The 13,483-nt window shown below is 31.5% G+C and overlaps 1 protein-coding gene across 3 annotated transcripts in view; it reads right to left on the bottom strand.

Annotated features, from left to right (window-relative positions):
• Positions 1-610: 610 nt before the first annotated feature.
• Positions 611-13,483, bottom strand: part of LOC122630604 — a 158,002-nt gene continuing 145,129 nt past the window's right edge. For all 3 annotated transcript variants that reach the window (XM_043815270.1, XM_043815268.1, XM_043815269.1), the window contains 5 exons: positions 11,514-12,000; positions 6,351-6,641; positions 3,560-3,710; positions 3,229-3,439; positions 611-3,148 (listed from right to left, as the gene is read on the bottom strand). In XM_043815270.1, the coding sequence (XP_043671205.1) occupies positions 1,016-3,148; positions 3,229-3,439; positions 3,560-3,710; positions 6,351-6,641; positions 11,514-12,000 (3,273 nt within the window). In that variant the 3' untranslated portion in view covers positions 611-1,015. The remainder of the gene's footprint in view (positions 3,149-3,228; positions 3,440-3,559; positions 3,711-6,350; positions 6,642-11,513; positions 12,001-13,483) is intronic.

Consider the following 13,483-nt stretch of genomic DNA (forward strand, 5'->3'; position numbering starts at 1 on the left):
AGAAAGAAATAATCAAACGTAAATCTTATCGTATAAATTTTTACAAAAATCAATACCTGCGTCTATAATTAATATTTCTTAGAGTGGCACCAACCCCCTCCTTCTTCTTCTTTTTCTTCTTTTTCCTCCTTCTACTCCTACTACCCCTTCCCCAATCATTTTCCCCACTAGAACGAAAACGTATTTCCATAAAGATTTGTATATAATCGGGTTCAACAAATTAAAAAAATACTTATTCTTATTAATAATTTTTCACATTGACCGTAGACACGTTTACATATACGGTTACTGGCAATATACATATATAAAAAGTACTTTGCTTCGTGGGACGTTGTACCACTCTCTCTCTCTCTCTCTCTCTCTCTCTCTCTCTCTCTCCCACTCTCTCTCTCTCTCTCTCTCTCTCTCTCTCTCTCTTTTCATCTTCATCTTATTATCACAGAATATTAGTACGCAGTTCAAACGAAATAATCTCTATCGTGTATGTATATATATATGTATATATATATATATATATGTATATTTCTATATAATCAATGCTTTTCAATAGAAAAAAAAAAGAAGTTAATTAAAGTGGAATAAAAAGATAGAACGATCTGTAGAACTTTACTGAAAAAAAGAAAAAAGAAGAGGAAGGAGAAGAAAAAGAGAACAAAAAAAAAAAAAAAAGAGAAAAAAAAAGAAAGAACACATTTTGCTGGTATAAGAAAATTCGAAAAAAATGTTCATCTTTTTTCTGAAAAAGTTCTTCGATCGGTACGTATCGGTTCGAACAGTCCTATTTTTCGTTTCGTTATCATAATGAAAGAAGTAACGTGACGTACGGGTGGTAAAAATGACACAATTATTATACTATGCCGCATTTCTATCTTCGCACTAATTCTGTTCTCGGTATTCCATGAATACTTTCAACACTTATTTACAACAAGGAAGTCCGACGGATCATGTCTTTAAAAATTAAGCCACCATCCAATTTTTTTAATTAGACCAGATATGCTGGACGAGATCCCATTGTCTATTTGGATGTCGGTACAGCAGGTTGATGCTGACCTGCCATCCCCAGTCTTGGTTGCGAGGAAGCTAATAGTTCCTTGTAGTAAGCGCTGAACTCCGGTGGTAGAAAGGACGTTGCAGCTGCAGGCGGTATCGGAGGTGGAAACAAGCCATTGTAAATGGCAGAGTAGTACATGGGGTCCAATATTGGTAGGAACTTGCCTGGAGTGTTTGGCAGTTGCGAAAGAAAAGCTGGATTGCTTGGTGGCACAGTGGGTATAAAACCGGAGGGTATACTTGGTACACTGTGACGCCGTCCAATCTCTGTGGTCTGTCTTACGTCCTGCTGTTGTGATTGCAACACTACAGGTTTATCACCGTCGCTAATTCTACGTTGCTGATCCTTGCCAGCCTCGCATGTTTTCCTTCTATCTATACCTATTTGTTGTTGAACGTTGTTAGTCATCCTAGGATAAGAAGAATTCACACTATTCAGATGATTTAGATTAGGTACATTGGGTATTACGGGATGCGTGGGTTTCCTTGGTGTATACGGCGACACTGGTTCGTTTCTTCCCGCATATTTCCCGTTAATTTGTCTCCTTTGTGTTACCGAAGGATGGTTACTAGTTCTGTTAGGTGGGCTCGGTATTTGCACGTGAGACGACGGTACACTGCTATGATTATTAGTTTTTAGTTTAGGATTGACTAATGTGATTTCTAAATTATTCGATGCCATAGTCCGACTATCGAGAACAGTTTGATAACCGGGAAAAGACGCTCGTTTCGTCGTACAATCGGTTGGCTTATCTTTAATCGTCGGCGATTTCCTCATTTCTAAATTGAGCGGATTAGGCCTCGGCACTACAGGTACCCTAACTATCTCTAGACTCGGTCTTGAGAAAGTTGCCTTTTCGGTTGGCTTTTGCGTTAGATCGAGAACCCCAACGTTTCCACTGAAGTCACTGTTACCGATCATCGGCTGTGGCTGTATCCGCTGCTGCGTAGGACGATACTTTGGAGAAATTAGAATGTCTTTTGGATTTCCGTATACAGTTTTTTCGTTGTGCGCGAAAATTGACCTCGACTGCGTAACCTTCGGTGGTAATATTATTCTCCCGTTAGGAACGTTCGGTGGTAGAAAACGATGATTGGAATTAACCATCTGGGTTGCCGACGCTGGTACCATGTTCGCATTCGCGTATAACTGCAACAATCCAGCATTGTTCGAACTACCAAGATTAATAACTTTACTGTTCGTCGTATTATTGTTGTTCGTCGTAGTATTATTGTTATTGTAATGGACGGGATGTTGTTTTCCTTGGGACTGAAACCGAGGCTGTTGATGATTGGTCTGATTCTCCTGAGGTGATGGCAACATATGTCCTATGTCGGGTGTCACGGTAACGGATATAAGTTTCGGTACCGAATTCGGAGTAACGGAAAGCGGATAAGACGACGGTAACTTATCGTCGGGTTTCGCCGTAGGCGGAACAGCCGCTACGTTGCTCTGAATCACGCTCGGTCTTGCATCAAGATCAACGGCTGTAACTTCGAGACCGCCCTCTCGCAATATTTCTAATTTTCGTTTTTTAAAACTTGGTATTATTATCTTATCCCTACTCGTATCACTTTCATTTTCGAGATCGATCACCTCGGGTGATCTCGGCGGTACTATCGCCTTCTCCGTGAAGATTGGCTTCTCACCGAACAACGGTATGTTCTCCTTACCCTGTGCCAGCAGAGTCGTTTGCTTAGGATCTAATTTAATCTCTTTCATATCTTTTTCAGGTGGCGGCGTCAACGTTACTACCGTCGATGCGTTCATGGCTACTGTGCTCACTGGTAATCCTGGAGACGAACAAGACGGTGGTACTTGTTGGGACACGAGAGGACTGTTTAATTGCCTTTCGAGAACACTTTGATTCCCGGTTACGATCGTAGGCGTCGTGGAAGGTGTACTACTCGGAGTCGAAATTGGCGTGTTCGATGACGGAGGAGGACTTGGCAGTTGATTGGTTTGTTGGCTGGTTGGTGCTGTATTGTTGGCGATTATTGTATTCAATGATTTCAAACGTTCCGGTTTAACTCTCACGCTACGCAAAGAGGATGTCTTTCCAACTTCTGATTTCGGTTTCTCGTTCGATGGGAATGACTGAAAACATCGATTTCTCCGTTATTATTTAAGAAACAATTTTCGTATCGTTCATTTGTATTTTTTAATAGCGTCATTACCGAGCTCGATAAAACTGCTTGCAAAGGTGGAGTAGTGTTTACAGGTGGTGTTTCAACCAACGGTGGTGTCTCCGATGAACGCGAGTCGCTGGTCTCTTGATCCCCATCCACCGGACTTTCAGATATACTACTCGTTTTCGTACGTCTACCGTGTGTTAATCTCACTTTGGGTTCCTCACCTCTTTGATACCTTTCATAAGGCAAAAGCAACCTGGAAAAAAGTTCTTTGTTATTAACAATTCTACATAATCATTCTTTCTTTCTTTCTTTCTTTCTTGTTTTGTTTATTTGTTTGTTTGTTTGTTTGTTTGTTTATTATAGTCCATCCTACCTTTCGTAATGTCTACGAGTTATAGTAGCAGCACTGGTGGATCCTGTATTTCCACCGATATCATCGTAAATGGTTTTCCAGAGACGTCCAGCGCTAACGGAATCGTATCCACCGAGTGTCTGTACCTTCGTGTAAAACAGGAACAGATCGACTGTGAAAGAAAAATCAAATCATATATCTTGTAAATTATTGGCACGATTCGTTTTAAACTTTTCTCTCTCTCTCTCTCTCTCTCTCTCTCTTTTTTCTTCTTTTTTTTGAAATTATAATTTTAATCCTATGCACTACGACGTCGCACAATGATCTATTCTTTTGTATTTTTCTTTCTTTCTTTTTTATCTTTTCTTTTTTTCTTTTCTTTTCCACAGAATTGTTCGATCGATTCTGTCAGATGACACTTCATTTATTTTTCATGAAACAAATCAATAGGTAACAATTTGATTGAAAAATTCCTTTCAAAATATACTGTGTATTGTTAGATTATTCCCATGTAACAAGGAAATGATAACGGTTAGGACAAGTGGAACTGTTAGATCGATAAAAAGACGCGGAAAGAAAAACATCCAAAGAATATCAACGATGGAAAACATTGCGGAACGTTCTAGCGCACACAAACGAATACACCTGCATAAGAAAAAAGAAAAAAAAAAAAAAAAGGAGAAAGAAAATACCGTGAAACACCAATCAACGAGGAAACAACATGCGATCAAATTTAAAAAAGGATTATAATAGAGAGAGAAAGGATTATAAAAAAAAAGAACACAGAGATCGTTAGAAAAGCTTGTTAGCCTGAGTGATCTGCGATAATGATAATAATTTATTAAGAAAACGAATTGAAGATGTAATATTTATTGAAAACTTTAATGTTCCTGATATTTATTGAATATAATGATTGACAATTGGATGATTTGTCATAAAAATAATCGAAAAATTATCTATCTCTAAGGGGAAAAAAAAAAAAAAAAAAAAAAACATACAATTTGAAAACTAATCGGCTAAGAACGATCAAGAAAACGAATATTGATTGAAAACACGGATATAGAATATTTTTGATATTTATTAAAAATAAAAACTGACAATTGAATGATTTCTCATGAAAAAGAAAAAGAAACATTAATTTGAGAATTAATTGACTAAGAAGCGTAGAATTAGGAACAGTGTCAAAAAACGAAATTGAAATTTTATTGTTAAAATTTCATTGAAAAAAAAAGAGAGAGAGAGAGAGAGAGAGGAAAGAAAAGAATGAACTTTGAATCTGACATTTACCAAAAATAAAAACTCACGATTTAATAATTTATCGTCAAAGAAATTGAAAAATTGTTAATTTCTGAATAAAAGCAGAATAGAATTCGAAAATTAATTAGTTAAGAAACAACGTTAATTGAATTTGGGACGGTATCAAAAAAACAAAACTCTTCTTCCTTTTTTTTTCATTTGTTAAATTGCTAAATGCATAGACACTTATAAATTAATAATCAATCCACCGACAAAGTCGAATATAACGCGAATCATTTTTATTGGATATTTAACGAAAATATCTTTAATATCGTCGTTTCCATTTATGTTTGTTTCTCTCTTCGAGATAAAAATAAGCAACGAGAGGAAAAAAACGATAAACTGTCGTCTAAAAATAAAAACAACTGGCAGCGAACACCCGATGGACGCGACCCAATTATTATTGAAAAGAGTAAACAAGCGAATGAACGACGAACGATGTTAAATCGAAGAATAAAGGATAAATTATAGTTTAGTCGAATAAAACAATCCTTGAAGAAAAAAGGATACACTAACAACACACACACACACACACACACACACACACACACAGAGGTTGATTATATATATAAAGTAAAAGTTAGTTGAATATCTTGTTCGTTAGGAGTAATAGAAAAAAGAATATATTAAAAAAATTTTCATGATTTAATGACAATGATTCAACAATAATTTTAATACTCATTGATTTAGCAATAATTTTAAGATTATGAAATAAAATATCCAACTTCCATTTAAATCAGAAGTTTAATGAATCTTAACTTTTTTTTATGGAATAATTTTTTATGTATTTTTTCATCTCAATTAATTAGGCATTTTAATCAATTATTTTTGAAACAGTCATTATGGTATTAAAGTTAATAATTATGTTTTGTAATAATTTATTAGTTACGTTTACAGTTTTATAATAAATAATGTCAAATGAAAGTAAACTTGAGAGATAATGAAAAACTGAAAAACATAAAAAAAAAAAAAAAGAATTTTATAATAAGTTTATTTATTATATTAGTGAAAATTCTTGAAAACAAAAACTATAGAATTGATTTACCATAACCAACAAAAAAAAAAAAGAATTATTAACAATAAATAAAGTCCAAAATATTTTATATTATACACAATCGTAGTAATCTTGTAATATTACTTCTTCTATATTTTACATTTTGTAACATTTCACTTGTTACTTGATTAACGAAATTTATAATTCTCAGTTATATGTTCTTTTAAATTTCGGTTTCACCAACATCAGTTAATATCTCTAATTTTAAGTCTATACTCGTTTCATAATTTTTTGAAATATCTAATTGATTAAAAAATATATAGAGTGAATTAGTCCAATTAATTAAAAAATCATATAATAAAATGGAAATATCCAAAGGAAAGAAAAATAAATAAATAAAAATAAAATAAAATAAAATATCAAATGATTATAGTTCAAAGGATTGATAATAATAATAAAAATAATAATAAAAATAATAAAATTAAAAAAAAAAAAAAAAAAAAGATAAACATGTATACTGACTTTGCCTGTATCCCAACAATGGCATTTTTCCAACTGGTGTGCCTCGTGAACTCATGAAATTCTGTACATCGACCATAAATTTTTTTTCTTCGGCACTTGTTTTGCGTTCGCTTCGACGTACACCCGCAGATGGTGGCCTTCCAACAGGAGCTGGTATCAATTGTTGACTCGAATTGCTCAATGCACATTTTGACGAAGAAGCAACCGAAGCTTCACTCTCGTTACTGGATTCACCAGGTGAAGCACTTCGCTTTTTACGTTTCCTTCGTGGCCGTCCTTTCAATTTAGGCGCTGAAAATTCATTTCGATTATGACCAAATTTTCGACTTTGTTTATTCATATACAAGATCAAATTGTGTCAATAAAATTTATATAATTTAATTCTTTTTTTCTTTTTGTTGTTTTTTGATATTTAATTATACATTTGTATTCATGCATTTTGTTTAATAATTTTTATTAATTAATAAATATTTTTTTTATATATATAGACTATTTATGTGTGTGTATATATATATATATATACATATATTGATTATTTATTCATATATATATATATATAGAGAGAGACTATTTATATATATATTGATTATTTATATATATATATATATATATGAATATTTTAATCAATATAAATAATTAAATGTCACGATTACGTCAATATTGCGTCACTTATATTGCATATCGATACTATTATATTATAAACATTGAACATTTATTTTCAAATATCGATTAAATGTTTAAAAATATTGATACAATAAATAACAACCTTAATTATAATTATACGATACATATAAAACTATTATATCATATTATGAAAGAAGATACAATTCTTGTTTCTTTCTTTCTCTCTCTCTCTCTCTCTCTCTCTTTTTTCTTCTTTCTTTTACTTTTCTTTTTTATTCATTTTCGATTTTGTAAAATAATTATCTTCGATCAAAATATCTTTGCACATTTTGAAATTAGAAAATCAAGTCGCCGACGAATCATCAATATTTTCCAAATCGCAAGAGATGACGAACAAAAAAAATGTTAACTACGCGCTAATAAATTTAATTCTTAGAAATAACTATGTAATATTGTCTATAAAAGACGAAGTGTTTAATTAGCGTAATCGTATATTATCTCTTACGTCTCTTCTCATGCAAATGTGAATATACTTATGCATACGTGCACGTTTGATATAAACGTTAATGAAAACAAATAAACAAGTCTATAAAAGATTTACGAACGATCGAGAATCGCAGGTATTATTCGAGCAATTTATAAACATTCTTTTAGATACAGATAATCTTGTTAAATATCTTGAAAGATTGAAGATCGATTAAATTAAAAAAAAAAAAATAAAAAAAAAAAAGAATATTTCCAACGATGATTATTCGTTTCTTCTTTCTTATTTCACTTCAAACGATGTGTTCTATTTAAAAAAAAAAAAAAGAAAGAAAAAAAAGGGATCTTGAAAAAACCTTGAAATTAAATAATTCTTTCTCGAAGAAATGTCGTGTACATTAGATAACAATATGGCAACGTTTTACCTTGAATATCACTCGGTATAATAATACTATTATAGTTATATTATAAAATTAAATTATTATAGTTTTACATAATATTATATATATATATATATATATATATATATAATTATTTATAGTTATGTTACAATTTTATTACTTATTTATTAATAGTTAGATCATATATATGTACATATATATGTAATTGCATGATATATATATATATATATATGTACATATATATATATATGTACATATATATATATGTATATATATATATATATACGTACAATACGATTATAATTCGTTAATAATATATAATACGCATTATATATAACAATAAATTATTAAAAAAAGAAGTAAAGAATTAAAAATATATAATTATGAAATTTCCAAGATAAAGATATAACGATCATAATTAATAAATATCATTGACAAATATCATTTATTCATATATCATTCTCCCTCGGCATTTTTTCCCTTTCTTTCATCTTTTATTTCTTTTCTTTTTTTTTTTTTTTTTTTTTTTTTCCTTTAAAACCATCAAGAGATTAGTCAGCAAATTTTGCGCGATTAAAACACGAAGCAGCAAAAAAAAAAAAAAGAAAAATGGACTACACCTCCATCACGTACGTACGTGTATAACTACGTGGCCTTTCCTTCAATGAAAAATTATCTTCCAAGTATTTATGATATTCGCGAGAAAAAAGAAAGTAGATAAAAGAAGAAGAAGAAGAAGAAGAAGAAAAAAAAAGAAAAGAAGAAGAAGAAGAAGAAGACACTTACATCCAGATACACCCAATTGTGCATCTTTTTTATCCTTTATCTTCAAATAGATGATTCGATTCTTGCGAATCTTCATGATGATCGGCATAATTTTTCGCTGACGTAATAAAGTGACACCGATAGTAAACTTGTAAAGTACGAAAAGCTCCGAATATCAATTAATTGAGATTCTTAATCCTTCTTCTCTTTCCCTTACGATATCTTTATTATTAGAATTATACTTGGAACGAATCGTACGCAAAAATTTGCAAGTCAATACGATCAAAAAGAAACTTTATAACCTCGACGTGATCGCTCACCCAAATATACCTACGTGTTATACGCACACATATATCCATCCATACGTATATACATAAATATATAGGTTAGGAACACGCCGTCTTTCCATTAACGTACGTACGCGATACGTTGATACTAGCGACCGGTCCATCGACTGATGAAAATAAAAATAATCTTACGATTGAAAAGTGTTCGACGAAATATAAATATTTCTTTAGAGATCATATTAACATTATGAATATAATTTCGATTATATCATCGAAAAAAAATTTTTTTTTCTTTTTTTCTTTTTTCTTTTTTCTTTTTCTTCTCTCTCTCTCTCTCTCTCTCTCTCTCTCTCTCTCTCTCTCTCTCTCTCTCTCTCTCTCTCTCTCTCTCTCTCTCTCTCTCTCTCTCTGTATGTGTGTGTGTATATGTGTGTGTATGTGTATAGAAAAAAAATCAATCGAAAGCTTTCTTTAATTATCGACACATTTCTTTTTCTTTATCTTTTTCATATACCCAACAACAACAAGCTTCACTCGGTATCGCTTGGACGATTAATATAATTTCTCAATTTCCTTTTCAATGGAAAATGAAATGTATAAAAACTATTGACGTGAGAACGAAGAGACGTAAGAGTTTTCAATCAATTCTTTCTTTCTTTTTTTCTTTCTTTCTTTATTATATTTTTTTATTCATCGACAAAAACAAACCTATCAAGTGTTATTTAGACTTAACGTCTATTATAACCAATTAATATCGTAGTAAACATTCGATAATAGTCGCTTACTTTCCATTGGTCAAGATAATCAACGAATCTTCTTGTCTTGTTGTCGTAGCAAAACCAATAGGATCATTTCGTATAATGATTTTTATTTTAATGATATAATGATATACGTTTTACAGTAAAAAATGTTATCGTTGGAAATAACCATATCGCATGATGATAGTAATAATAAATATTTTATAGTTTATGATCTTTTTTATATTCAACTACATATGTGTACACACATATATATATATATATATATATATATATATATATGCATATTAATACGTAAATAAAAAGTGTTAATAATACGATTCGTAATACTTTTCATTTATTTCTGTCGTTAGACGTATGTAAATTTTTTCGTGTAACATAAATTATAGCATGATGATTATATATAACACAAATAGATCATTCAAAGTTGTAAGAACTGGGTTAGAATCACGAAATTAGAAATAAATATATATACATACATATATATATACATATATATATATATGTATGTATGTATGTATGTATGTATGTATGTATATATAGGTTAAATCATGAAACTAAAAATATACAAGACCAACCAATAACTTTTAGTGATAGGTTAAAAGATGTTAGGTGATTTTGAAACGTCAATCACTCTTTTTTTCAACAATTTTTTAAGATAATTTTTTTCTTATAGGTTTGCAGAATTCATTAACCTAACCATAAGGAAGTATCGAAAAATCTTGAAAAAAAAAGAGTGATTGTGTTGTATTGAGATGATGCAATGTGCAATGTAAATATTTCGTGTCGTGATAACAGAAAAAAAGTTGTGAATGAAGGAAAATAAATAATGTTAAAGAATTCATATATACATATATACATATATATATATATATATGAATATTTTTGCAAAATTAAATGACATTTACGTAAAAATTAAGTAAAATAATGTATCGTGAATTTTTATGTAAATTAATTCTACATAAATATTAAAATTAAACGTTTCAATTGCATTTATTCATTGTTTATATTTAATTTACAATTTGTCTATATACAATAGAAGATCAACAATCATAATAGATTGATGTTAAGAACATTTCATAAAAGTTTTAACAAAAATGACAAGTAGAAGAAGTAAGAGGTTAAGATTTTTTCTTAGTTATCTTGAAGTTATATGTAAGTACAATTTATCTCTCTCTTTCTCACCCTATCTCTCTTTCTCACTCTCTCTCTCTTTCTCACTCTCTTTCTCACTCTCTCTCTCTCTCTCTCTCTCTTTCTCTTTCTTCCTCTCTTTCTTTCTCTCTCTGTCTCTCTCTCTCTCTCTTCCTTTCTCTTCCTCTCTGTCTCTCTCTCTCTCTCTCTGTCTCTCTCTCTCTCTCTCTTCCTTTCTCTTCCTCTCTGTCTCTCTCTCTCTCTCTCTCTCTCTCTCTCTCTCTCTCTCTCTCTCTCTCTCTCTCACACACACACTCATTTCTAACTTACATTATACTAATATCAAAAAATAACTTTTAAAATTGCGTGAAAACTTTAACGTGTATTATTACAATTTGTCATATCATCATTGACACGATATATTTAATTAAATCGTTACGAAGTATCATTCGATACGATGATCATTGAAATAGAAAGTTATCATATTAAAATTTGATGCCAATAAATATTTTCTCGAAAAAATTTATGAACACCCACACACACACATATATATATAATATGTTATAACATATATATATATATATATATATATGTTATGACGTATGTATATATATATATATTTAACGATATGTAAATAAATAAAATGATATATCGTAATATAAGTTTATTTTGAATGTATATAGTTTATAAACGTACGAAATGAAATTTTACCTAAATGGTTGCAGAGTAGTTCATGAGTCTCCAAGTCGGGATAATCAAAGGTATCTCTGCAGAAGAGTACGCGCGTTCCAGGTGTAGCAGTGAATCCACCGAGTGCAGCAGCTACCGAAGAACAAAGCCAGGAAGGTTCTGCACCTTCCAATCTTCGTAAAAGTGCTCGATATCTACAATACCTCGGATACGAAAGTACAACCACTTTGGTTTGACCGTCACAATCGGATTTTTTCGAAGAACTTATATTGCTCTCATATTCCTTTTGTTGTTTGTCAACGTCAGAAAAATCAATTCCAGGATCGGTCAACACCTGGGGTTGAGGAATTTCGTATCTCGGTGGACTGCTCTCAGGAGAGGATGTTGGTGTTGGTGAACTCGGGTAAAAAATTTCACGGCCCCACGACCATTCCAACGTAGGTGATAACCAGGTAACCAAGTCGTGAACACGGACAACAACTTTTTCGGATATCGTCAACACCTCGTCCTGTAAAAGAAAATAAGAATATTATTTCGTTTTCATTTTAACAATGTTTTTATATTACCTACGAATGTTTTCTTATTACGTAAATATACTTCCAATTGGAATTTTATCATTGTAAGATAATCGATTTGATCGTACGGTAAGTAGGTAAGTTTTTTAAACAAATTTTATCGACGGGGATAAGCATCGAATATCGTTAGAAGATAAAACAGATATCAATAATATAAATCTCTTCCTTACCGACATTTTAGTCGGTCACTCATTTTATCGTTTATTCATAATTCGATAACGAATTACCGACGTATCTATTCCAACCTCGAAGAAATTACACGAAATTATACCAGTAGCGCCGATAATGATCAGTGTTTATTGTTAGTTACATAGTTATTAATACAACTTTATATTATTATTCTCTAACGGATCGTTATCCATTCCGCTTTAGAGAATAATTTAATTGCCTCGACGGATACCTCGTAGCGACGTCGTAATTACAAGGCTTATCTTTATGTTCGTCAAATACATTAAATTTCTTCTCATTCCCGATGCAAACGGATAAATAAAGAACGTACTTCCGTTTTCCTAACTACCACTCATACTCGAAATAACTGCGATAATGAATAAGAAAAAAAGCAGAAAAAAGCGGACGACATAATTTTCTCAAATAAAATTCTCGAAAGATATAATAGAACAAAAAGAAAATGAAAAAAAAAAAAAAGGAAAGAAAGAAAGAAAGAAAGAGAGAAAAATAAAATAAATGAAAGAGAATTAATGAAAGGAAATAAATAATAGAGAAAAAACAAAAAAAAAACAAAAAACAAAAAACAAAAAAGAAAGCAATGAATTGGTATACCTTCGTTTTAATAAAAATTTTAATAAAATGATCGAATAAACGAGTCGAGATGAATTTATTTCAAAATGGCCGACATGTTGTTTTTATCCCGATAAAAATTCCTTCTATAAAAAAGACCACGACGAGAAACGAATGGTTTCATCCATATACCAGTGATGTATAATACATCGCTAACAATTTGGGAGCCACTGTTGCCCGGGTTATACTTTCATCTTTTAGCTTCGTGCTCATCCAAGCTTCGTCCCTCTAATACATAGACACCTACATAACTACTACTACATCACCGATAAGCGTTCCCCTCTCAGTGTATTCTTTCTGTTCGCTATTCTACCTGCTCCCACTCCTCTACCACCCTCTCCCTATTTCTCCTCCAAACCTCCACGCCACTCATATATTTCCCTCTCTTTCTACTTCGTCTCTCTGACAACTTTTCTCTCTCTCTCTCTCTCTCTCTGTCTCTCTCTCTCTGTCTCTTTCTCTCTCTCTCTCTCTCTCTTTCTCTCTCTCTCTCTTTCTCTCTCTTTCTCGCACGCTCGAGTGAATCTAAAAACATACAAACTTTGTAAAAAGTAACATGGAAAATGACGGGGGATGATGATGGTGGATTGGTGGGATGGAATATTCGGAATAAACATA

This window comes from Vespula pensylvanica, chromosome 7, assembly GCF_014466175.1.
Source record: "Vespula pensylvanica isolate Volc-1 chromosome 7, ASM1446617v1, whole genome shotgun sequence".
Lineage (NCBI taxonomy): Eukaryota > Metazoa > Arthropoda > Insecta > Hymenoptera > Vespidae > Vespula > Vespula pensylvanica.